The 23,995-nt window shown below is 38.1% G+C and overlaps 2 protein-coding genes across 4 annotated transcripts; one reads left to right on the top strand and one right to left on the bottom strand.

Annotated features, from left to right (window-relative positions):
- Positions 1 to 372: 372 nt before the first annotated feature.
- fli1rs (Fli-1 proto-oncogene, ETS transcription factor-related sequence) lies at positions 373 to 17,968 on the top strand. 3 transcript variants are annotated; one of them, XM_053327297.1, is made up of 10 exons: positions 373 to 518; positions 6,521 to 6,726; positions 8,901 to 9,070; positions 12,208 to 12,411; positions 13,552 to 13,632; positions 15,012 to 15,080; positions 15,234 to 15,296; positions 16,087 to 16,134; positions 16,369 to 16,455; positions 16,901 to 17,968. In XM_053327297.1, exons 1-10 carry the CDS (start codon positions 501 to 503, stop codon positions 17,419 to 17,421), a joined length of 1,467 nt encoding a protein of 488 aa, XP_053183272.1. In that variant the 5' UTR covers positions 373 to 500; the 3' UTR covers positions 17,422 to 17,968. The 3 variants fall into 3 exon arrangements, with proteins under 3 accessions (XP_053183272.1, XP_053183274.1, XP_053183273.1); XM_053327298.1 differs by lacking the exon at positions 373 to 518 and adding an exon at positions 891 to 1,060; XM_053327299.1 differs by lacking the exon at positions 16,369 to 16,455.
- zp3d.2 (zona pellucida glycoprotein 3d tandem duplicate 2) lies at positions 17,434 to 23,126 on the bottom strand. The gene is made up of 9 exons (XM_053326857.1): positions 22,644 to 23,126; positions 21,537 to 21,652; positions 21,344 to 21,447; positions 20,491 to 20,665; positions 20,291 to 20,396; positions 20,065 to 20,150; positions 19,880 to 19,953; positions 18,716 to 19,038; positions 17,434 to 17,439 (listed from the first exon to the last, which is right to left on the bottom strand). The coding sequence occupies exons 1-9, from the start codon at positions 23,124 to 23,126 to the stop codon at positions 17,434 to 17,436; spliced, it is 1,473 nt and encodes a 490-aa protein (XP_053182832.1).
- Positions 23,127 to 23,995: the final 869 nt, after the last annotated feature.

Below are 23,995 nucleotides of genomic sequence, written 5' to 3'. Positions count from 1 at the left end.
TCCTCTTTCATTTTCACTCTGGTTAAACTACTGCAAAACACTCAAATCTATTGTTTGGTGCATTTATAAGCTGTGACTTCCTAATATCCTCCAGGTTGAGTCTACACATGAATCCCATACACGAACATGGAAGCTTATTGTTTTTCCTGCTGAGTACTAAGTGTTGTTTTCACAAGACGCAGCTTCAGTGTTTTCAGTGTTAAGAGTGACTTCACTTCCCAATTTAGAGAGTGAGAGAGACAGAGAGAGAGAGAGAGCGAGAGAGCGAGAGCGAGCAAGAGAGAGAGAGAGACAGAGAGAGAGAGAGCAAGAGAGAGAGCGAGGGGGAGAAAAAAAACTTGCCATCCGGTTATGGTCTGTGAGCAAAAAAAATTGTAACTGCAATGGTTTGCGCCATAGAACCAATGCACCACTGCATGAATTGAAGAGAGGTTAGAAGGCTAAATTAGCTGTAACTTTTACCAAAACGACTAAATGACAAAGACTGCGAGGCTTCTGCAATGGACTGTACGATAAAGGTAGGTGTTTGATGCGCTTTTAATGCTGCTGCTGGTGGTGAAAAATGACAGGCGGCCACCCACACCAGCCTTGGTCTGCTGAGTGAGAGAATCAAGGCGGTGATGCGAGCTCCCCACTCTTTCCTTCTTGTACAAAATTTCCTCTTCCTTCCCGTTCGTGGTTGTATGTCGGCTCTATAATAACACAACTAACCACTACATCTTTACACTCAGATAAAAACACTAATTGGTGGCCGGTTACACGCGTAAAAGAGGATTTCCAAATGCGCGCGTTTCGTTTTTTTTCGTGATTGCTGTTTTTAATCAAGCTCATTGGCAGCATCCACGGAGCCACAAAACAACAAAAAAATAGCGTACGGACAGTGAAATGACTGTCCATTTATAAGGGCTGATAAACCCGGTTTTTTCTTAAACGAATAATTTTCAATGAAGGAATGCAGGACTTTATTTATGCGCACAAGGCAGGTGTCTCTGCAGATGCCATGGATCAACTTCAGAGCCCTTTTCAAAGAGCAGGAGGATCCATTTCCATCAGATGACTGGTATTTCACATTTCATACTACTGCAGAACATGTGTGTCTTCTTCTGACGAGCGCAACGTCGTGATTGTTTCAAATTATTAGAAATGTAGAATTAAAAGGCCTTCATGTCAGGATTTCATATCGAAAATGAAAACTGACATTTGATTATTACGAAATGAGGACAATGCAAATATTTTTATCTAATGATGTGGACCACAAACATGGAAATTCATTCTCTTTTTAACGAATTTGGGTCAATAACAGGGTTGTAGGCTTTCATTTTTATTTTTGCAATAAATATTATCGCAAACTTTCGAATAATCTCCTAATTTCGACGCAATTACTTCCTAATTTGAAAACAAGAATGATTTTATATTTTAACACATAATATGCTTCGTTCAGTCAAACTTGTTTGCAAAAAATGGTATTTGGAAAAAAGGGCCTCGACACATTGAGTAACTACAGTAATAATTGTACTAATTTATCTCTTGTATCGTTACCAAAAAGTCTACATGTGATTGAAGCATTTAGTTGCTAAACTCGATCAGTTTACTTTGTTTTTGTTGACTTGAAAAAGTAATCAGATAATTAAAGGGCCTATACAGGAAATGACCAGGAAGACATCTTGAACGAAAGCCTAAATCTTTATTTTAGTACTTTAAAAATATTTTCATCTTACATTTAAAATAATAGTGTTGTTGTAATAGTTTCACATACAGTATTTTTAACCCATCAAACTTAACTGTTAGTGTTCATATATTTATTCTCTCGCACTCTGTTGCAGTAGATTGTGTGTTTGAGGTTATTTTAAGTATAATTTATAGCTGCAAACGGGAGCACTTGTCAGGTGTCGTTATCTGAACTCAGCAGGCTTCCTGTCTCAAACCTCAGACTTTCCGCACACATTTCCGCTCCCTGGACTCGGAAAAAAAAAAGTGAAAAAGGCAAAGCCTCGCCAGAGAGAAACGACTGGACAAACTGAGGCGTTGCATTGTTGTAACTTTGCATTGTCCTCTCACTCAGGCTGTGAGGCGAAGGCGAACCGGGCCTGGGCCTGAGGCTGCGGCCTGCAGAGGCCTGGCTGCTTGCTGCCAGGCTCCGAGCTGTGAAAACCGCATTGTTGTTTGTGTGACAGAAAGCGCAGCTGCTCAGGCCTTTGCAAAATCAGCTTGCCTTAACTTTTACTTCTGCTTTCTTCCACTTGCCTCAGACACAGAGAGCACAGAGGGCTGTTTACACAACTTGGCCTTTTATTGTAGGCTACACCTTGTTGTGTGGGAGTGTGGAGTTTAAATCCTTTTTAATATCCTACCAGCCTTTAATAGATGTTGACCCCCATTTATTGTGTGTGTTAACATTTTTCTTTAAGTTTCTGGAGGAAATTTGTGAAAGTAGCATTTTAAAACACTAACTAAACACAAATATTAAATACATACAAACTTTTCGAAGTAAATAATTACCTTTCTCATTTGTTATATAATATATATATATATATATATATATATATATATATATATATATATATTATTATTATATATTATTATTATTTAATGTGTGGATGAAAGGTTACTCTCAGGATGTTCAGACAAACAACACGTGCAGATATAAAAACAACATAACATAAAACGTTTTAAATGTTTTGAGAAGATCAAAAAGTGACTTGATACTTGATTCATTTAACACATTACACATAAGCAAAACAGATACATTCACTGAACTGAAAGCTGAAGAGGTGTGGAGGTGGCACCTTACACATCTAGTCATAAAATTACTAAAAATTAAAAAAAGCATTTTCTAAGTGCATGCAGGAAGGGTGCTGTAACCACATCCTTGGTTGCAGTTTAGGGCACCAAAAGTGGCTCCCAAAGCAAGCTCTAGTCAGGCATTACCAAGAAAATGTGAAATGGTTTAATTATTTGTCACTTCCTGGATGTTGGTGTGACCTGTTAGACTCCACCCACGTTTATTTTAAAAACATATGTAACAGCAAAAAAAAAAAGTGTTTTTAGGAGCAAACCTGAGATTTTAAACCAGTAGTTCTCAAAGTGGTGTCTTGGAAGCCAGAGGTCCTTAAGGGAAAACATAATTTCACTATAATTTCATTAATAAGGAACACAGTGACATAATATATTACATTTTTTTTATCATATACACGTTCTGTAATAAAACATCTAAAAGCAAAAAATCAAATCAGATTGGGTCTGTGGTCAAACCTGTGACAGTTTAGGGGCCCCAGGCATGAAAAAGTCTGAGAACCACTGTTTTAAAGTGCATCTTAGATCAGAATATGAGTGAATCCAGGTCAGATGTGGGGGTATTGTACTTCCTGCAGTTAAACTGCTCATCTAAAATGTTTACATTATAATAGATGTAAGAAGTATTACTGCCCATGTCGTAAACAGCCTGTGATCAAGCTCTTCTCAGTTTGGGCAAGACTGCATCATGATGCAACACGCAAACTTGCTGACTTACAGTCATGTCAAAGTTTCCATGCAGGACTTGATGTCTGCGCTCATGCAGCAAGTGAAAACAGTTGACATGTTTTACTCTCAAACCAAACACCAATGGTCTAATTTTTAAGGGCATGGAGGCACGAGGCAACGTCAAGCTCAAGAAGGTCATGTTTTTTAAAGAGTTGTTTTGTGTCACTGAGCAACAAGCTGTTCTATGAAACACAGTGAACAGGAAGTCAGTTGTGGCACTAGCGGTCAGGCCACATTTTGGTATATTTGTATCAGTGTTCAGATGAGAGAGAGAGAGAGACAGAGAGACATAGAAAGAGGGAGGGAAGATAAAGAAAGAGCGGGAGTGTGCGTTTGCGGTTGTGAAAGCGTGAACTTGAACTGAATGTAGGCTGCTCTGCTCAAAACTGAGCATGAACAGCGACTGCGAGTCATGATCATATCAACAGTTTGAGTGTTGAGCACAGAAAAATCTAATCTTAATCCTACTGACTGGTGTACGTGCAGAGAGCCCAGAGATATACTTTTTTATCATATCTCACAGGTGCTTTATTCTATCCATCCAATTTTTCATGACTTTGTCAAACAGTTGGTTCCAAATAACTTCATATCATTTTTTTTTCAGTTTCAGTTTTTTTAATAATACCAATGTATAGGGGTCCTGGGGGGTTGGGGCACTCTGTCAGTCATTTTGAAGGCTTTGTGGCAATCTTTTTCAGGTGACATTACATTTTCTAACTTATTCTTGGACCCCAGCACCTGTATGTTAAAACATATTGGTTGTATGAGGTGTAACCACTGCATACAACTGTTCACTATCATCTCTTCTCATGAGAACTTGCTGTCAGCAGTCGGTTTTATCCCGCCTTCAGCCTTCTGTTTCACTTCTGCACAAAGTGAAGGGCCTCCGAGAGAGAGGAAAGAGAACACAACAGAAGTAAAACAAAGCAATCAGCTGAAGAAGAAAACAGGGAGTGCGGTCAAAAGAAAGCTGAGCAGGGCAACATGAAGGCCTGATAAACACTGCAGTCACATGCAAAAGTGCATGCACTAGTAAATGTTTTTTTTTATTGTAAGACTTTTAAGAGTTTAAAATCATCTAAAAAACTGAAGCCTATTTTATTTAGAGGCTACATTTAAGGTTTTTTTATTATCTGTATCTTTTAACTTGAGCAACATTTATCAGGTGATATTTGCTTGCTGTGAAATCAAAATGGAGTATTTTCGTAACTGAAACGTTTAGTCTATGCTTACTTCAAAAAAGGGCGTTTCCATTACACAGCACCAAAGTCTCAGTCTGTGCAGCAGAAGCAGCAGCAGGTTGCTAAAATCCCAAACACTGCTCACTTCTGTATCAGTTTGTCTGCAGGCCTGGAGGAAATGCCAAACTGTGTGGCATGCATTAAGATGTGGTTTACAATGCTTGGATAACAATTGAGCTAAAAAAAAACACACACACACACACACACACACACACACATACACCAAAGCAAAAACAATGCAAAGGCGGCACTTCAATCAAGGCTATACTCCTCTTGCTGTCCAGTGAACCCGACCCCCACTCATCTCCTGACCACAGGCTTTAGGGTTGTTTTCCAGCTTTAAAATGACCCACATTTTTTTTACACTGTGCCCCCCTCCTCCACCATTTCCTCTCCCTTGGCCTGTGCCAAAAGGTTCCTCTGCACATGGCGGCCAGGTTTCCTGTAGGCCACTGAAAAAGCACGGCACTGACGTACAAGGCCCAAAGACAATGCTCAGCTCCTCTAAACAAACACGCACTTGCACCCACTTAGACGCTTGCAGTTGCATCGCACATGCACACACTTAATTTGAGCAGCAGACTGAACAACAGGTCCGGCGGGTGCGTGGGATGAAAAGTGCCATCTTGGCGTGGTTTTGAGGCCTCGTCATAGGTGCTCAACACAGGAAGAAGGTCTTACATCTCGATTAGTCTCCACCTTGAGCTCGCAACCCTCCCCCCCTGCAACCCCAATCCTAACGAAAAACTAAGACTGTGGTTAAGGTTACTGATTGTTTTTTAAGATTAGACTGTATGACACCTTTCAGACGATTTCTGAACAGTTTACTTGTCATTTCACTTCTGAGTATTTTTTTCTCAGTGGTTTGATAAACTCTCGTTGTGTAGATGAAACATAAAGGGAGCAACACTGAAGTTTAAGCATTTGAATTAGCATTTTTGTGTGTGTGTGTGTGTGTGTGTGTGTGTGGCAGTAATAGTTTGGAGGCTAGAAAAGAAAGCCTGTGATTGTCTATTTAAATCAGAACAGAGGCAGGGAAAGGTAGAGGTTGGAGAAAAAAGGAATTTGAATTTTTAACTAAGCAAGTGACTTTACTGTAAAGACCTGTGTATCCAATAATTACATCCAAATAAAACAAAGGAAAATAAAAACAACCAGAACATACCAGTAGTTATGGTCACTGAAAACTATGAAAATCTTGATGTAGATAAACATATTTATAATATACAATGTACAGAAGATATGGGTTTGTTGAAGGAAATGAGTTAAATACTGAAATGATCTATGTGTTTAAAAATGGGTAAAACAGGTGATTGAAAATAGGGGGATAAAAAACAGATTATTTCTCAAAGCATTAAAGTCAATCTTTACATTTCATGAACTTTTTAACAATTTATAAAAGCCAATTATATGTTACAGTTTACATTTTAGTTGTTTGTTGTTTGTTGTCTTCTCAGGAGGTATATCTCCTGCAAACTATGATTACTGATACCGCTGATTTACTATCAAGTTTCAGACAAAAAGGACAAAGTTTAGCACTTAGATATTTGAGATGGTATTTTTCTTTGCTACTAAAAAAGAGCTTGGGTTAAAAGATGGTTATATCCGTTACCCTGCTGTTGTAAAATTGATTGATTTGATTTAAAAAAATTAGATAAAACTTCATATTTGTTGCAATAAACTTGAGTTTGCATGTAAAAAACAGTGTGAACAGGTTGTGACCGCAGACACTGACTGACTATGGCTCTGTTGGACAGGAAGCGCTGTCCGTGGTGAGTGAGGATCAGCCCATATTTGAGCCGCCCTACCCAACAGCCCCAGCTATGCACATGAAGGCGGAGATGACATCACCCGGCGGTTACAGCCAGGCCTCCAAGCAGAGTCCCGAACCCACTGAGCCTGAGTGGGTGGGGTCAGCGACGCAAAATCCTGGGAAAAGAGGCGAGCACGTCAATGGAACCAGGTGAGTCAGGATAGGACGAGGCCACAGGGGAGCACTCATTCCCGTATTACACCTGACTGAGGCTTTGTCACCATCCAGGTCAACATACTGGGTTTTTCCAGAATCCAAAAAAAATGTTTATTTATTGTTCATTTACCAAATATAGATCTCCACTGATAGGTGAAACATTTGAATTCCAGATATGGTCACTTTTGGTACTTTTAACTTAAACTGAAGAATTTCATTTTATTCTTCTTTCACCAACTCAGCAAAAAAGAAAATCTATGTTTATTAAAGAATGGGTTAATTTTTTTAAAAGTCTGTCATAAAACAATTGTGAGGTACCCAAATGAACACTGAAAGATATTTTTATGGCTGTAATCATTCCTCCTGTTCATACTGACCAGAATATGGCTTCATAATGCAGGTTAAATATAATGGAGCAAAATTCATAGTCCTTGTTTTATGGAAATCTAAAAGTCATCAAAAGTCTACCTGAAGCTAAAATGAAGCGTCAGCCACTGAAATAAGTCAAGTCCAGTGAATATCTTCTAAAGTGAAATCACTCTTTGTATTTCCTGGGCTGTGTCTTCCTGTTGAGTGACAGTGGAAGAACAGTAACAAAAACATGGACATTTGTACAAAAAAGGCAGAAACTATCCAAGATATCCACTTGATTCGACTTATTGGAACAGCTGCAGCTTCATGTAAGCTTTGGATAAACATTTGAATACATTGAGAGCACATTGTGAAGGATTAATGTCCAATTATTAATGTTTTATGATTAACACAGGCTTGAACAATTGAGAACAAAACAGATACAATTAGTCTTATAGTGAAATAAATACTGGAGCAATTTTTGAAAACTCACAAACAGCTGTAAAGATATTTCATAACAGCGTATATATGTTTATTATTCACATGTGCACTTATAGTTTGGATACTAATATATGATTTAAAAAGCCACATCCTGTGGAAGTCATCCAAGTGTGCTGACCTGACCTCAGTTTTATTTATCTAGCAGTATTGTTAAGGTGCCAACTTATCGACTACTCAAGCTCTTTGACAGGAAATGAGCAAGATGTCAAGAAAAACATTTAAAGATGTTTATATAACCACGCCTGCTTCATTAATCAAACAGAAGCTCTGCTCTTTGATTGTTTTAGTTTTTTTAATCAAAGCTTTTACTGAAAAAGATCATTTGTTTGTGTAATCTAGGAGCACCAGGTTATAGTTTTAATATGTGGTTGCTTAACAAATTCTTAGGTGATTCATTTGTTTCAATTGTTTTTTTCTGAGAAAGGTATTTCCAGAAAATACTAACGAAATCTGTCATCTCAAGAAAACTCACGTTCTCCACAAGAACTTGATGAGATCTGCATACATGAGTCATTTCTGGAACAAATACTTTTAATACTAGATTTACTTCTCAGTTTATCTTCTATTAACTAAGCTGGTTATAACTAATATTCAGAATTCAAGTGAAGCATATTTGAGTTTAGCTTGAAAAATTATCTTTTACATTTTCTTCTCTATGATAATTCATATGTACTTTAACATAAGTACACTCATTCTTCATCCACTCTGATTACAGATTGTCACTCAGAAACATTAATAACATGAAAGAAAAGATGTCAAAGAACTTTCCATTTTAACACATGGACACCTTAGAAAGTATATGTAGTCAGATGTGGTTTATTTTTGCTTCATGAAAAACATTATGGTGAACTCTTTAAAGATCATGTCTCTGAAACTTGAGTGAGGAAAGCAGTCAGGATAATGTTTAATAATGTTTTCCAGATATCGTTAACCACAGTAATTAATATCTAAATATTTGAAAATGACGTGCTCTTGGAGTTCGATAAATCGACACAGCACAAATTCACTTTAACGATCACATTAATCCTCTAAACTTTTCCTTTAACCTTTAAGTCCCACGATTTAGCATTCTCTAGAACTATACAATTATAACTATATGAAGCGTATTTTATATTATTTCAAATGTGTTTTTACAGCAGTGAACACAGACGTGAACCCACAGGAAGATACTGTTAGTTGTTGTGCATTAATAAAATTAAGTGTGTTTATTAAATGTCATTTATTAAATGTTGTATGCTTTTTGTAAGTGCTGAAAAGGGGGGCTTATAGTAAAGTTTTACCCCTTGACCTCGACCTCTCGCTTCTGTGTGTTCTAGCCGTGAGTCCCCTGTGGACTGCAGCGTCACCAAGCGCTCCAGGCACATGAGCAACGATGGTGCTCCAATGCCGTACCAGGCCTCATACCCAGAGCCTCGCGTTAGCCCCCAGACCACCACCACCCCACCCAGCAATGCCACAGAGGAGAAGAGGGTCATTGTGCCTGCAGGTAAGCTGACTCGCATCATATGAGCTGGAAATCACCCTCCATCCCTCACTCAACACCATCGCCGTCACAAGACAGTTTCCCAAGAGCTGGCACACATTGGCCTTGTGCAATGATAATAACCCAATCAGATATGGGCACGGCATGTGTTCGTGCATCTAACCCTTCTTCCCCAAAATACATCCACTACCAACTGCTAATCCCCAGTGCCACTGACAAACAATAGCAGGTTTCTGTTCACAGTGTGTGGTTGAGTATCATATCAGGGTTTAAAATCAATGCTATTTAAAAAAAGTGTAAAGTTTAAATGAGCACCAAGGACTGTGATGTTAACAAGAGAGCAGGAATAGATGTATGATCAGGCAGTGTTGGACTTTCTTATTTTAATCCTCCTGCCTCTCATTTCAACATGAATATAATAAATAATCAGTGGCTACATTGCAAGAGACATTATTGATAATTAGTTCATTAATTCTCTATTATAAATATGACTTCAGATGATTTCAGATTGGCCACTATGCACATTTTTACTTTCTCTAACAAGCTGGTGATATTCCTTTATTATTCTTTGTCAACTAATCTTATGAAAAGACCAAAATCAACTATTAACTGATTCTTCTTACAAGTATCCTCTGTGTACCCAAAGCTTGACATAGCTTATTCCTGTGCCATAAAGCTCCATCGTTGTCCAAAAGCTATTAGGCAACCATAAATGAGCCATACCATTGCACTGGGTGACATGTTTTTTTCATTATGAAGAACATGGGCACTGTAGTTTAACTTGACTTAATCCTACAACAGTCCAGACCATAAGTAGTTGGACAGTTACCTCTCACACAGTTATTTCTATATTGATGTAAACCTACTCAGATTATAAGATGAGAGGTGGCACTTTTTTTTTTTTGCTCATAGACATATGTGTAAATAACCAAATACTTTATGACTGGACTGAAATTTCCTGTTTCCAGAAATGTTACTCACCAACAGCTGAAGACAATGCACTAAAGACAATAGTGCCCCGCTGTTAAAGAGAATTATTTAGCTTTATAAAAAATTAAACTATACATTTGTATCTCATTTGATAAGCTATACATCTTCAGCAAGAACCAGTAGGCTTGGTTCTGAGTGCCACAGAGTAGGGAAGTCAGAAAGTATAAAGATAGTCTAAGACACGGGGGCAACTTTGCTTTATATAGATATCTGGGGTAAATGTCACTAAAAACTCTCCAAACTGCACCTGTGTGTTTCCACTGAGCTGTTTGTATAGTCATGTTGTCTCATAATTATTGTAATGTATTCAGTCAGTCAAACTTCAATAATGTCTTTCTAACTTCTGCTGCAGTTAAATCCTGAAAAAATGGCAATCAGCTATATATAGAGAGGTAAATCACAGACAGTCATGGTGTTGTAAAGACAGTGACGAGTCATTACTATCTGACTATTCATAGTTTAGGTTTATACCATCTATTGTTCTTATACACTAGTCCATGGTGTCTTTGAGTCACTGGTCAAGCCATCTAATACTATGACATACTTCACGCTGTTATGATTCCACAGTTCCCATACTGTTCGTATCCTATGAGACTCGTGATATTAGCAGAGCAGTTTGTTTGTGTGCACGTTTCAGTGAGTCAGTATTGGAGGAATCCCACTTTAGACGGCAGAGAGGTGAAGTGAATGGTTTTTTAATTCAGCTCTGTGGAGTCCAACGAGATTCACCGATGAGTCACCAGCGCTGGGTTATTCTGCTTAATAATACACGGATATTGCATCACAGTAGCATGTGTTATCCAAGGACAATCAGGGCCCAAGGGTGTGGTAGACTCTGTTCACCGCTAAAGGCTCCTGCCTAATATTACGGGCAACTCATGGCACACAGTCATTGTTAGCTACTGGAAATGAGATTAACATCTTGAATCACTATCAAAATATATTTAAGTATTGTAGAAGAAAATCAAGATACATTTTAAGATGTGTAAAATAATATAAAAGTAAATATCTGATACATAAAAGTACACAAAGATAAGACCAGTGTACATAAATGTAATTATGTACAAAACCATTAAGTTTCATTCTATTCTTGAGCAAAGTAAACCAGGACTAAAGATGATAATAATAAAATAAATAATAATAATAATAATAATAATAATAATAACTACTACTACTACTACTACTACTAATAATAATAATAATCATAATAAGTATAGTACAGAAAGGTGAAAATATAAAAACACAATGTAATATGATACAGAATATGAAATATATATTATAATGTGACTAATATATGAAATAAGATTGTTTACAGGCATTTTAAGACTTTAAAGACAGTATGCACAAAATCTTCTCTATTTGCATTATAAAAATGTTTCATTAAAATACAATTATAATGACTAACTGCACTTATTTCCACTTGTCTATAACAACTGCTTCAACTGTTTTTAACTCAATGTGAACAGCACACCTGTTAATGATAACTGATAATCATGTTTTGAGTTTGACTCAACCATCTTTTTTTCTGTTTTTTTTTTTTTTTTTTTTTTTGCACACACCCAACCACACATTTTGCAATGAGTATCAAAATCACAAGTATCACAACTGGTACTGAGTTGTTTCCGGAGTTATTCAGCACTTTCATGCCTTACAAACAAATCATGTTTGCCCAGAGGCTTTACAGGGTATTTCTATATGACGCCCACCCCTCCCCCTCCCCCTCTGTTCTTCTGTCTTTTATAAAGCACTTCTATAACGAAAACCAACAGCTTCAATGTAAAAGATTATATGTCCAAACACTCCGATAATTAATATTATTTAATCATATGAAGTCTTATCTGAATCTTATTTTAACAATCACATCCGGTGTATTAAGTTTATTTGCTGGAAAATCATGATGTAAATTTAAATATTTGCTCAGAGTTGCTCGTGTTAATTTTCCTGCAATCTCTACAACATCTTGCTAAAGTATATTTAAATGTTTTAGTTAAGAAAAGCACAACAGCAGCTATTGCAAACTCTAGCCACTGTCTTATAAAAATCAAACATGTCCTCCTCTAAGACATTTCCAGTTATTTACACCACATTATTTAAATCATCTTTTCTGATCATTTCTGAGTGACTGTTCTCCTCCCAACCTCTGATGCCAGATCCTGAGGTTTGGACACAAGACCACGTGCGGCAGTGGCTGGACTGGGCAATAAAGGAGTACGTCCTGGAGGAGGTGGACGTTATGCTCTTTCAAGCGCTGGACGGCAAGGCCTTGTGCAAGATGACCAAGGACGACATGACACGTCTCACGTCCCCCTACAACGCAGACATCCTGCTCTCGCACCTCAATTACCTCCGGCAGAGTAAGGCTGGCCTCGTGTCTGAGATATCACTCCAGCTGATAACATTGTTTGGTTCTCCTCGCTTGTTTTACGTTTTGCCAATGCAAAGATTTCATTGTTCTGTGGTCACAAGTATTTAACAGAGAAGCAGGAACACGAAGAAAATCAGAGCTAACACTCTCTGGACTGAAATAGATAGTACAGAAACAACTAACAGGCACAATTACCAGCCAGTCATTCAACAGATAACTGATCAACACATTTTATAATGAATTATCTCTTTTAGTCATTAATCAAAAGAAAATGCCAAACAATCGTTGAACCCTGCTTCTTTAGTGTCAGTTTTACATCATGTAAAGCCAATATCTTTAGGTTTTAACTGGTGACCGGATAAAAGCAAATGATTTTGATGAATCCATTACTGGTAAAAAATAATTAATGAAAACGATCATTAACTGCAACGGTAAAAATATGTCGTCATTGCTCAAATGTAACAAATTTAGGTGCAATTACTTTAACACTATCCTTTAATTTCATTTTAAATTCAGGGCATCCAAATTCCACTTAAGGATTAAGACCAATTGAGGATGTGGACCAAACAATAGACACACCTTGCAATATAGGAAATCAGTGTTTTCAGGGCTGGTGTTAACCAAATGTGTGGTCTTCAATAATTGTTGTGACCACTTTTCCCTCTTTGCAAATGCTCGGTTTCATGTGTTTATAATACAATCTATATTCATAATTTCTGATACTTCCTACATTACATCATTTTGCAGATTTTTTGTGCGACTAATGCACCAGCAATTTAGGTTCTGCAAATCACTTGTTACGAATGAAGAGATTTATGTTGATTTGTACAAGTTGTAGCATTTGCCAGCTTTAACAGAGGTCTTAAAGTCACCAGGTTTATTGGAGTTTTTAAAAGTCATATTACACAACATGCAGGGTGTTGACAGAATGACAGGAACATCTTACAATAGAGTCTGACATTACAAAGTGTTTCCTAAAACGTCCTCAACACAGTTCGCACCTCTTTAATCTTTAATCAGAATCTTCAGTGCCTCTTCCTCACCTCAAAAGACTCATAATACTCAGGTATTGATTTATTATCTTTGTAGTGACAGACTATAATCTTGACTTTTTTGGTCTTTGCTTCAGGTAGCCCTACGTTCTCTTACTCCACAACAACTCCCACCAACAACACACCACCACAACAACCCAGACTACAGGTGAAAGCAGGTGAGGTTCTCCACTTTCCATCACCTCCTTTTCTTTAAAAAAAAAGTGCTAAAAACCTATTTTAGAGTGACAGGGCACACCCTTACAACAGCACACCATTTTCTGCTCTAGTTTTGGTAACTTCACATGAGATTTCTGTAGTTGTGTTTTGTTTTTTTTCCCCCCTTTCTTTTCTCACTGCGTTTGAGTGGGCGGATTCAGTTAGAAAACATATCTCTGTATACCAATCACAGTTGAGCAACATTTGAATCTGATGAAGTTGTGGCTTTGTTTGCCTGTGTTGGCAGCATCATCAGTCAAATCAGATCAAACCACATCCACACAAGCAGATTAGCTAGTGTTGAACTCTTAATAAATAATGCTTGCTGCTTGTTTAGCCTTCGACATTAAGAGTTGTAGAGAAATACTGAATATTTGAGTCACAAGTAGACAGCTGTTATTTTGTTTGTATTCTTTAAAATGTGTAAGAGACATAAAGGAGAATACATTTTGAGTGTGAATGTAAAACTTCAAAAAGGTATAGGTTAGTGACCAGTGATGGTGAGGCTGCATATGCATAGATAAGTCTTAGTCAACCCAATTCGTACTACTGTAATTAGTCAAATGACAGAAAATCCCTGTGAGCTATAAGAAACCAAAGTGGGCATTTTCGCTACTTGACATTTTATAAACAAAATAATTTTTAAAAAAAAGGAGTTAATTGGCAGATTAAATTATTATTAAAAGATAGTTAGTTGTAGCTGATAAAATTACCTCTTTATAATAATCATCAGTTAAGCAAATTTGATTACATCATTTAGAGAACACCGGTATATCCAAGATGGCTTTTTCTCAAAGTAACAGTGTCATTCAGTATTTTAAGTCTACTTGCTGTCATGTCTTTTTAGTCATATTGTCCAAGTCTGCCTCAGTGTTAATGAAAAAATTCAGAGCGACAATCTTAGCTGTGAGAAAAACTACATTAATTATTTAGGGATTTGAAAATGTGATGAGTTTCAGAACCACAGAGTTTCAAGAGTCGAAAAGGTGCTTTACACAACATTGGCTGCAGTTGACAAAACCTTAATGAGTCCAAAATTCAACAGCCAGTTTCAGACAGGAAACAGCTGCATCAGTGTAGGAAATGGGGGGTATGGGTCTCACTCCTGGGACACAAACACACAATCTTGTGGTGACAGGGGTGGCCTGAACAAAAGAGTATTCACCCAAGAAACCGTGGGTCATCTTCAGACCTCCCATGCCTGTTGTCCAATTCTTATCTTCTTGGTCTTCATTTACTGACTTCCTTCCCACTATAGTTTAACTGGTCACTTCAAAGCCTTTTTATGCTACATGCTTGTCAAAGTCTAGTCTCATTCCTTGTTTTTTTGTGCACGCAGAGAGCGGTTTTGATGAGATCAGCCGCAGGAACAGCTGGCCTGCAAATACCATGACTGCAGTGCCAAAAGGTATGACACCAGAATCACAGGATGATCTGAAACCAGTGATTATGATTAATTTTTCATGCATAAACAAATTCTGGTTTTACATATAAATTGACGGATCAAAACTAGACTACAGCTGACCTTCAAACATATTGTAATTTTCTTTCTCATTTGTAGGGTCCACCATGGAGCACCAACACAGCACAAGAGTTACAGAGCCTGCTCCAAGACTTATCCAAGGTGTGAAGGCCATTCATATCAAATATCATATTCAAACTCATGGTCCTTTAAGATGGTTCATCATTACAATCTCACATTGTACTGGCAAATGCAAGAGCTTGTTTTTAATTTCCAGTTGAGATCCCAATGTTTCCAAAGACGGATATAGTAAACAAGACTAGGGGCCCCTTTTACACTGACAGATTTTGGGCTGAAAAGTTGACATTTACAATTATGACAAATGTGGTAAAAATCAAAAAGTGGTGTCCTAGAGCATGCTGTGAGACACGTCCACCAGCCTGAAGCAAAGTTGCTAAATTTTAAATATAACATCCGTTTCAACTCACACACAAAATGTGCCACAAATTGATAGTGTAGTCTGGTACAGATTGTGACCACAATCATTGGTGTCTCCCACAAAGAGACAGGGAATACATGATTGTTGTTGCCAAGTTTAAAAGGCATCTTCAGGGCCTAACAGTTCAGGGTCACCAAAATTATAACTATTCATCTTGAAGTGGACATGAATGTTTGTTCTTAATGTCATGGCAGTCTATCCAATAGTCATTCTAAAAGGAAATGTCAGTGGATCACCAAAGTAAGGAGGATTTCTCCTCAGGAAACCATGAATGCCTGGTGCAGACTGAAATATCTGGACAACACCCTGTACAGCTGTGTCTATCTATTCTATGCTCGTCACCGCTGCTTGTGGCCATTTTCCATGGATGTAGCTAGCAGTCTATGTAGAACAGTAATGTAAGTGTCATCTACTAGAAAGAATATGTAAAACATAATGTTTTCTTCTTTACAGACCCGTATCAGACATTAGGGCCCCTAAGCAGTCGACTAGCCAATCCAGGTAAGAATGTAAACCTCCACAAAATAAACAAATGAGGATGACACAAATGAGGCCTTTACACTGTCTGCTTTGGCAAAAGCAAGCAAGAGCTGGCACACAGGCACTTACTTTCCAAAATGAAGTAATCATCAAGCAACACCTGTTGTGTCAGCATAATTGCACCACGCTTACGCAGAGACAAAATCTGGCTTCCCTCTCACCAAAATGACTGTTTGCCCTGCTGTTTCCTCACAGAAGGCCAAGCCCTCAGCTCATCCAAGAACCGAACAGGCAAACACAGTCCATACAAGCTCCCTGACCCCAGCGCTCACAGGCCTGTGGGTAGGTTTCTGCCCCGATGTCACTTCTTCCAAGCCACACAGTGAAAAGGTCACATTTGGTGAAATAATAGGATCTCAGATTTTAGTTACATGTCCTATTACTGTCAGAAAAGATGCTCCTCCACAACAAAACTCTTTCAGTACTCCTGTACTTTTTGAAAAAATGTGGGTGCTATCCAAGGTCCTGGAACAACCCAATGTATCAGGGATTTTCATTTATTCAAAATAATAATGCTGACTTTGGAAGCTTACTGAAGTTAATTGCTTGATATTGACATACATTACATATTACATTCTGTGTTCCAATAGTATATGTGAAAGATTAAAGATCAAATATTTTAGATCACATTGTTGAACAAATACACAAACATACTCCTGCCTTGTTTTGTGTGAATGACATTCAGTACACATTCCCTTAATTCTAACTTTTAAAATTGTCCTCCCAGGTTCGGGGCAGATCCAGCTGTGGCAGTTCCTGCTGGAGCTGCTTTCTGACCAAGGCAATTCCAGCATCATCACCTGGGAGGGCAACAACGGTGAGTTCAAGATGACCGACCCAGACGAGGTGGCGAAGCGTTGGGGTGAGCGCAAGAGCAAGCCCAACATGAACTATGACAAGCTGAGCCGTGCTCTGCGCTACTACTATGACAAGAACATCATGACTAAGGTGCACGGCAAGCGCTACGCCTACAAATTTGACTTCCAAGGCATCTCGCAGGCGCACCAGAATCATGGAGCTGATGGGGGGATTAAGTACCAGACTGAGATGTCATACGTCCAGCCCTACCACAGCCACCAACCCAAAATGAACTTCATGGGTGGCCATCCGGCACCTATGCCCGTCTCCCCTGGCAACTTTTTCGCTCCTCCGACGACATATTGGAACTCACCCAACAGCCCCATCTACCCTGGGTCAGCCATGACCAGACATCCAGGCACCCACTCCCACCTGAGTTCATACTACTGAGGACAACGCATTTCACACCTGAGCGGTGAAACGTGGGAAAGTAACCCAAATGTGCAACAGTAAAAATGCACAGTCCATCCAGGATACACCTGAGCTGAACCCTGCTTGAAATGAAGGTGATATGACGCTATGGTTTTTATAAGGGCATTATGATGCTGTCTTTGTCACATTCCTTCTTAAAGATGGACAAGAAATGCAAGGATCAATCAACTCTGTGATGAATGGAAAGGACTGATATATTACCCTTTCAAGATTTTGTATGAATATACTGATGACTCACTATTTACAGTGTTTCAATTGTTATGGAACCAAGTTTTTTTCTCTCCTATTTGTAAGTACCTTGTGTGATGGTAACTTGTTGTGAAGACAGAAGTCATAGCCTTAACTGTATGAGTAGCGTAACGGTTTTGTAACTTTTCACTTCATAGGTCGAATCTGCAGTTATCATATTCAGTGACCTGACATTTGTAAAAGAAATTGTACAGAATGTTTGTCATGTAGCAATAACACATTTACTCCCGATGTAAAGTTAATAAATGATGCTTGTACCTACAAATGGACTCCTGTGAACATGATCATTAATAGATTCTGAATTTAAACTTGCTTTTGCAGCTTTTTGTTAACTTTCTTGCCAGAGTTAGATGAGAAGATCATTACCATTCTCCTGTCTATTCAACATAAGGCTATAGCTAGCAGATGGTTAGCTTAGCTTAGCATAATGACTAGAAACCAGGGGAATAAATTGGCTTGACTCAGAAGGTCAGATTAAACAAGCAAAATATAACGTGTTGATTAGTGAGTTTTACGGATGTGTGATTTTGTTTCAAATAAGGCAGGATAGCTGTTTCCCCATTTCTAGTCTTTATGCTACACTAAGATAACCAACTGACACTGAGTGGACAGACATGAGTGGTATCAATCTTTTAATTCAACTCTCAGCAAGAAAACAAAATACATTTATTTCCAAAAATGTCACACTATATTGTTAACAAGGTGATTGATAAGTTTTTCTCAAAAGGTCATGTTGTGACTTGCAAATGACAAATAAAGGGAATCCAGTTGCGCAATCTGTACCAACAACAGCTTTCTGAAATTGAAGTGCAACACTACATCATTTCTTTGGGCTTGTTAGTAGTCGTGTAATGAAACCAACCGGACTGAACATATTATGGTTCAAATGGCAGCTTTATTTGCCAAAATCAAACACATCTTCAAATGTTCTGTGAGGCTCTATCACCTCCTCCTCCTCCTCCTCCTCCTCCTCCTCCTCCTCCTCCTCCTCCTTCTCCTCTACCTCCTCCTCCTCCTCCACCACAACAGCAGAGCCCTTCACCTGCTTCTCCTCACCTTCCACCTCGACCCACGTTACTCCTCCACCTCCGAACGGCCACTCCAACTCCCTCACTGTGTCCTCCACCTTACCCTTCAGTGTCGCTGCTGTTGCTTCAGGCTTTGAAGAGGTCTTCCGTTCAGTCACCTGTTTGGTCGTCTTCATCAGGGGAGTTGTTGTTTTTGTTATTGTTGTGGTGGAAACCATCTTCCTCTTTGGGGTTGGGGTTGTGGTTGATTTCACTATAGGCTCTATTGTCCATGGTTGGCTGCTGATTATTTTGGTTACTGGAAAGGAATTGTTTGTATAATCAGAATATCATTTGTTGCAAAGTTACAGATATCCACTGTAAAAATTCTATATAAAATTACACTCATTGTGGATTAATACTAAGGGTCATGAATCATGTGGTGCATTTTTGGAGGCAAGGAAGGACTTGATTAATAATAGTTAACATCAGGCTAAATGTTGATGATTCAGTAAGGTCATTTCAGTTTAAGTTGTTCTTATCAATAGCAACAAGTTGTATTTATAGAGCCCTTAGATAAGTTGCAATGTACTTAAAACAAGAAAAACTTAAATATGCTGTACCTTAAGTAACACAGCATGGCAAGAAACAAAAAGGGGACAAAAGAAGGCCACATAATGGAGATAAAAAAAGAAGCGAAGTCTGTTCACCTTCAGAAAATTATGCTTTTTAAACATATGTTTTGTATTGCTAACAAATGTAATAAAAAGACCAAAATAATAAATGCCTTAAATCTTTAAAAACAGGTCACAAGTACATAATTTTATCTTTTAAAACGTAATGTCCTTAAAACAGTTGGGTACTGTAGCTGGAGTAAATGCTGCATTCATTGGGGACTATTTACATCTTTTGGTGCACACACACACATGTCCAGCACCACAACTGTAAATGTAGGGTTGACTCAGAATGAACTACAGCGGTCATACAGTATATTACAAAAGGCACATGTCACCCAGAGTAACAGTGTGGGTTTAAAAAAAAAAAAAAAAAAAAAAAAATTCTATGCGATTTGTTGACAATGAGGAAAATATAAAATGGCATTATCCTCTAATGGTAATACGATGTGTTTTAGTATAAACTGGAAGGAGGTGTTGACTCACCAGTGGAGACAGTAGAGCTACAACTGGAGTCGCAGCAGGCGCACACTGAGTCTGATCCGTACAATTCAACCCATCTGAGGAAAAATATTGAGTGGTTATAGATATGACTCACCTCAGTATTAGTGTGTTAAAGAAATGCTTATTTGAGATGTTTTTACTCCTAAAAATTGTAATCAAAAACAAACCTTTCTGCTTTTGTGTCGTAGTTGCAGGACTTGGCTGTAGGAGTGGGGACAGAACTGCCAGCAGACATGGTGCAGTGCATGTAGAGCTGCTACACAAGAGAATTGATTTTCCCCATCAGTTAAATGCTTCATAATCTTTTAGCATTGTATTCAATCTAGATAATGTGCAACCAAGAAGCTGCAGAAAAACAATGTTGATAAAATGAGTTATAATTAGCTAAAGCACCTGGCCTGTCATTCCCTTGAACAGGAAAGCATCCATGGAGAATCTCACAGCATTGTTTTTGTATGGGATGAATCTGGAATAACCTTCTTTGCTTTCAACCATACACCTTTAAAAATCAGAAAGAAACTAGATGAAGACCAAAACAATGTTAAATGCACAATTCAATGACCTTCAATTTGTGAGGAAGTGAGATGTTTTACCCAAAGTTGTTCACAAGCTGAAACTGTGGCATGGAGGTGTGGGACTTCTCAGTAGTAACATAACAGGAATGCACGTAAAGTCTTTGGTCTTGGGACATGGTTGGAGCATTGGCCTCAAAGTACATGGGCTTTCCAAGCACGTAGTGATCTGATGGAGAAAGCCTCTCCCACTGAGCTGCAAAACAGAGAAGAACAGTGTGGCAACAAGTGCAGCAGCTGCATGACTCGCTGTCATTCTTCACTACCAATGATACAGTTTTCTCACATTTAAACACACGATCATCCAGTGATTTTAGAGAGATGAGTTTGGTGAAACTCAAAAGATTAAGACACATGATACTGATCAAAATTGATATAGTTGTCCTTTTAGACAGAATGGTAAAATTGTTGCTAATATTTCCTTTTTAATGAAAAGCAGAATATTGTTAAAGAATAAAGTTTTCTAATTGGGTAAATTTAGAGTGATACAACAAAGACATATTTAAGCAACAAACAGTTGAGTGTAGACTAAAAAGCGTGACTAAAAAATACTTCCTTTTTCTGCAATGGCTTGTGGAAAACTACAAGATAAATTGCCCAAAGAATGCACTACGCATGTTAGTTATTCATCCTTAAAAAATGTTTCAAAATTTACACTCAACCATTTGGAAGACAACATAAATCGAGTTGTCTATATGGTTTTAAAGGCCAAAAGTATTAAGACATTTTTACTTTACCATTAAAAGGCCACCAGCCGATTTTCCAAAAATGTTAAATTCATTATTTCGTAAATTCTCAGACTCTAATAAGGCTTGTCAGGCACTTTGGGAACCCCAAAAATAAATAGGAGGTGGATAATAAGGCATGTTTTTACCATTGTGTGGAGTCAGAATGAATTTGACTCTGTTCTTCATTGGTTTGAAGACCTTGCGCATCCGCATCTTTGGTGTGTAGCCGATTTGGTAGGAGTATTGGTACCTAAGAAGTTAAATACATTGACAGGATTAAAAATAGTTTAAATAACATGGTGCAGAGTCTTTTTGGTGTGGATCTTGAACCAGTCTCACCTGTTATAATAGCATCCAACAGGTAGGACAAAGGGCACAGCTCGTCTGATTTGTCCTTGTAGCATCGGTGGGTCATATTGTAATGTGTTTGAATAGGCCACTCGGTTATTAATCATCTGCAAAGAAACAATCAACTAAGTCTTCTCTCAGTATTTAATGATGTGGAGGAAATAGATTCCTCCACATCATTTAGATCACTTAGGTAAATTATGAACTACGACAAGCCTGTGATGGTCCTCAAGACTGTGTCAAAACCAAATTTTAAGACCTTAATTGTTGTAATTTTAGTTCCTTTTCTGATATGTATAGTTATGTTTGATCAAATTGCGCATAGAAAACCTGGCAGAGGGTCTTCTTCCATCAGAGGACTACTGCAACAAACTCATTTTCTTAATAATCGATTGTTTGATGCATAAAATGATCACTGACCAACAGTCAAAAACCAAAAGATGTTGAGTTTACCATCACTGTAGCAAATATCTGGTGACCCTTTGGAGGAGCCCGACCCCTGGATTGTGAACCACTGACCTAAAGTAAACTGTATATGAAGTAGTTCAAACCTCCTGCAGCTACAACACTAACATGCTGCTTACACACTGATGACTCAGTATTAATGAGCAACTGTCATATATCAGTCACAGGGACTAAACAACTTCTTTTACTGCAAATACTTTAACTGCATCACGCTGCTAATATTTACATTTGTTTTTATTACTTGTAGTGGAGTATTTTACATTGCTGCATTGGTAGGCTACTTTTACTACTGAGGTGAAGTTGGTTTGATATTGATTATGATTATATGATTTTTTAAGGAAAAGACATTATTTCCTATAAGAAATTGTCTCTTTTTTTCAATACTTTTCCTTTAAAAAAATCATAAAATAAAGTGTCCATACAATGCGTGTAAAAAAAAAAAAAGGTGTGTGTGATTGGTACTACATAGGGGAACTATTCTGCATTGGTTTGGAGTCAGTAGGTCACATGGCTTGGGAGGTATTGAAAAAAAAACAAAAGACAGTTCCTTATTTTGAATATCTGTCGAATATCCGAATATCCAAATATCCAATATCAAACCAACTTCACCTCGGTACTTTTACTTAAACTCACCTTGCGTTTGGTGCCACACAAATCGAGCTCATATTCAAAATAAATATAATTCATTGTAGATTTAGTGGCTTTGCATGTCCCCAGTTTGAGCTGAGACTGTCTTTCACTGGCGCCCAAAACGCTCCTCGGCACCAGCACACGCATTTTGTTAAATGTGCACGAAGTCTTCACGGAAACACCCGAAGCGCTAGGCGGACTCGTGTTGGGCCGCACCGGCGGAAGCAGAACCTCTCGGACGGGTTCAGGTAAAGGTTCATGCCCGGTGCCTCTGGCCGGAGAGAAATGCTCCTTCTCCACCAGCGGCAGCCTGGAGTCCACAAACACCGGGAGGTGCAGGTACGGTGGCGGCAGGGTCGGGCTTTCTCTCCTGGAAACTTTCTTCATCACCCAGGTGGTTTGATTGAAGGCCCCAAACTTCTGCAGTGCCCCCCCGTCAGTGGAGCACAACAGCGGCAAAAACAGACACAGTGAAAGGTAAACCATGCCCAGAACTCCTGGTCAAATGTCACACGTGTTAGACTGTAATTAAAGCAAATGTTTGACTTCTAAATGAACGAGTATGATAATGTGTTCTTCACCCTGATTGGAGCCAATTTAAAAGCACCTGGTGTTGGAAAAAGTAGGAGAAATGAACTCAATGGCGCCACGCACAGGTTACTAAATGAACTTTATAGCACAAAATGTCCTGCCTTTAAAATGATTTGAATGTATAAAACAGTAGGTATAGGTTGATCGTGTTTTACTCTTTAAAAACCCATATTCACCAATTTCATATCTGGAAAAACAGAGATTGGACCAATAACACCAATTATGACTCTTTTCTATTACAACCTTGTGTGCCAATATTATACAGTATAGACATTTAATGGAACAGAGCTATTATTATTGTTAACATTTGCTTTTCCTGCTGTGGCAAGTCAACATGTCTGCCGTGAAAGTAAAATACTAATAAACTATTTTTCATATGTAAAAAACCAAACAATTACCTTTTTAAAAGTTTTTTATATTGCACATATTTCATTTATTTATTGTGGTTTTATTTAAAGAAAAGTCCTGACAGGCTGTATCATAGTTAGTTGTCTTTTGGCTTAAGCACACAAAACATACTTACAAGATGAAAATAAAAACATATTACAAGTCTGTGCAACACATAGATAAAATTATCATATTCTCTGGTTAAAGCAAGTATGCAACATAATGAGACTGTCTGACCTGTGCCTGTAAGTAAACTAAAGATAATTTGAGTCATGTTCAGATTTTATCTAGTGCATCATGTATCTCAGTATCAATGACGCACTTGGACTTGGAATGACTTGATATGAATGATTTCTGTCATTTTTGTGGTTACACTC

The sequence above is a fragment of the Scomber japonicus genome, chromosome 10, assembly GCF_027409825.1.
Source record: "Scomber japonicus isolate fScoJap1 chromosome 10, fScoJap1.pri, whole genome shotgun sequence".
NCBI lineage: Eukaryota > Metazoa > Chordata > Actinopteri > Scombriformes > Scombridae > Scomber > Scomber japonicus.
This window is presented reverse-complemented; position numbering and strand designations above follow the sequence as displayed.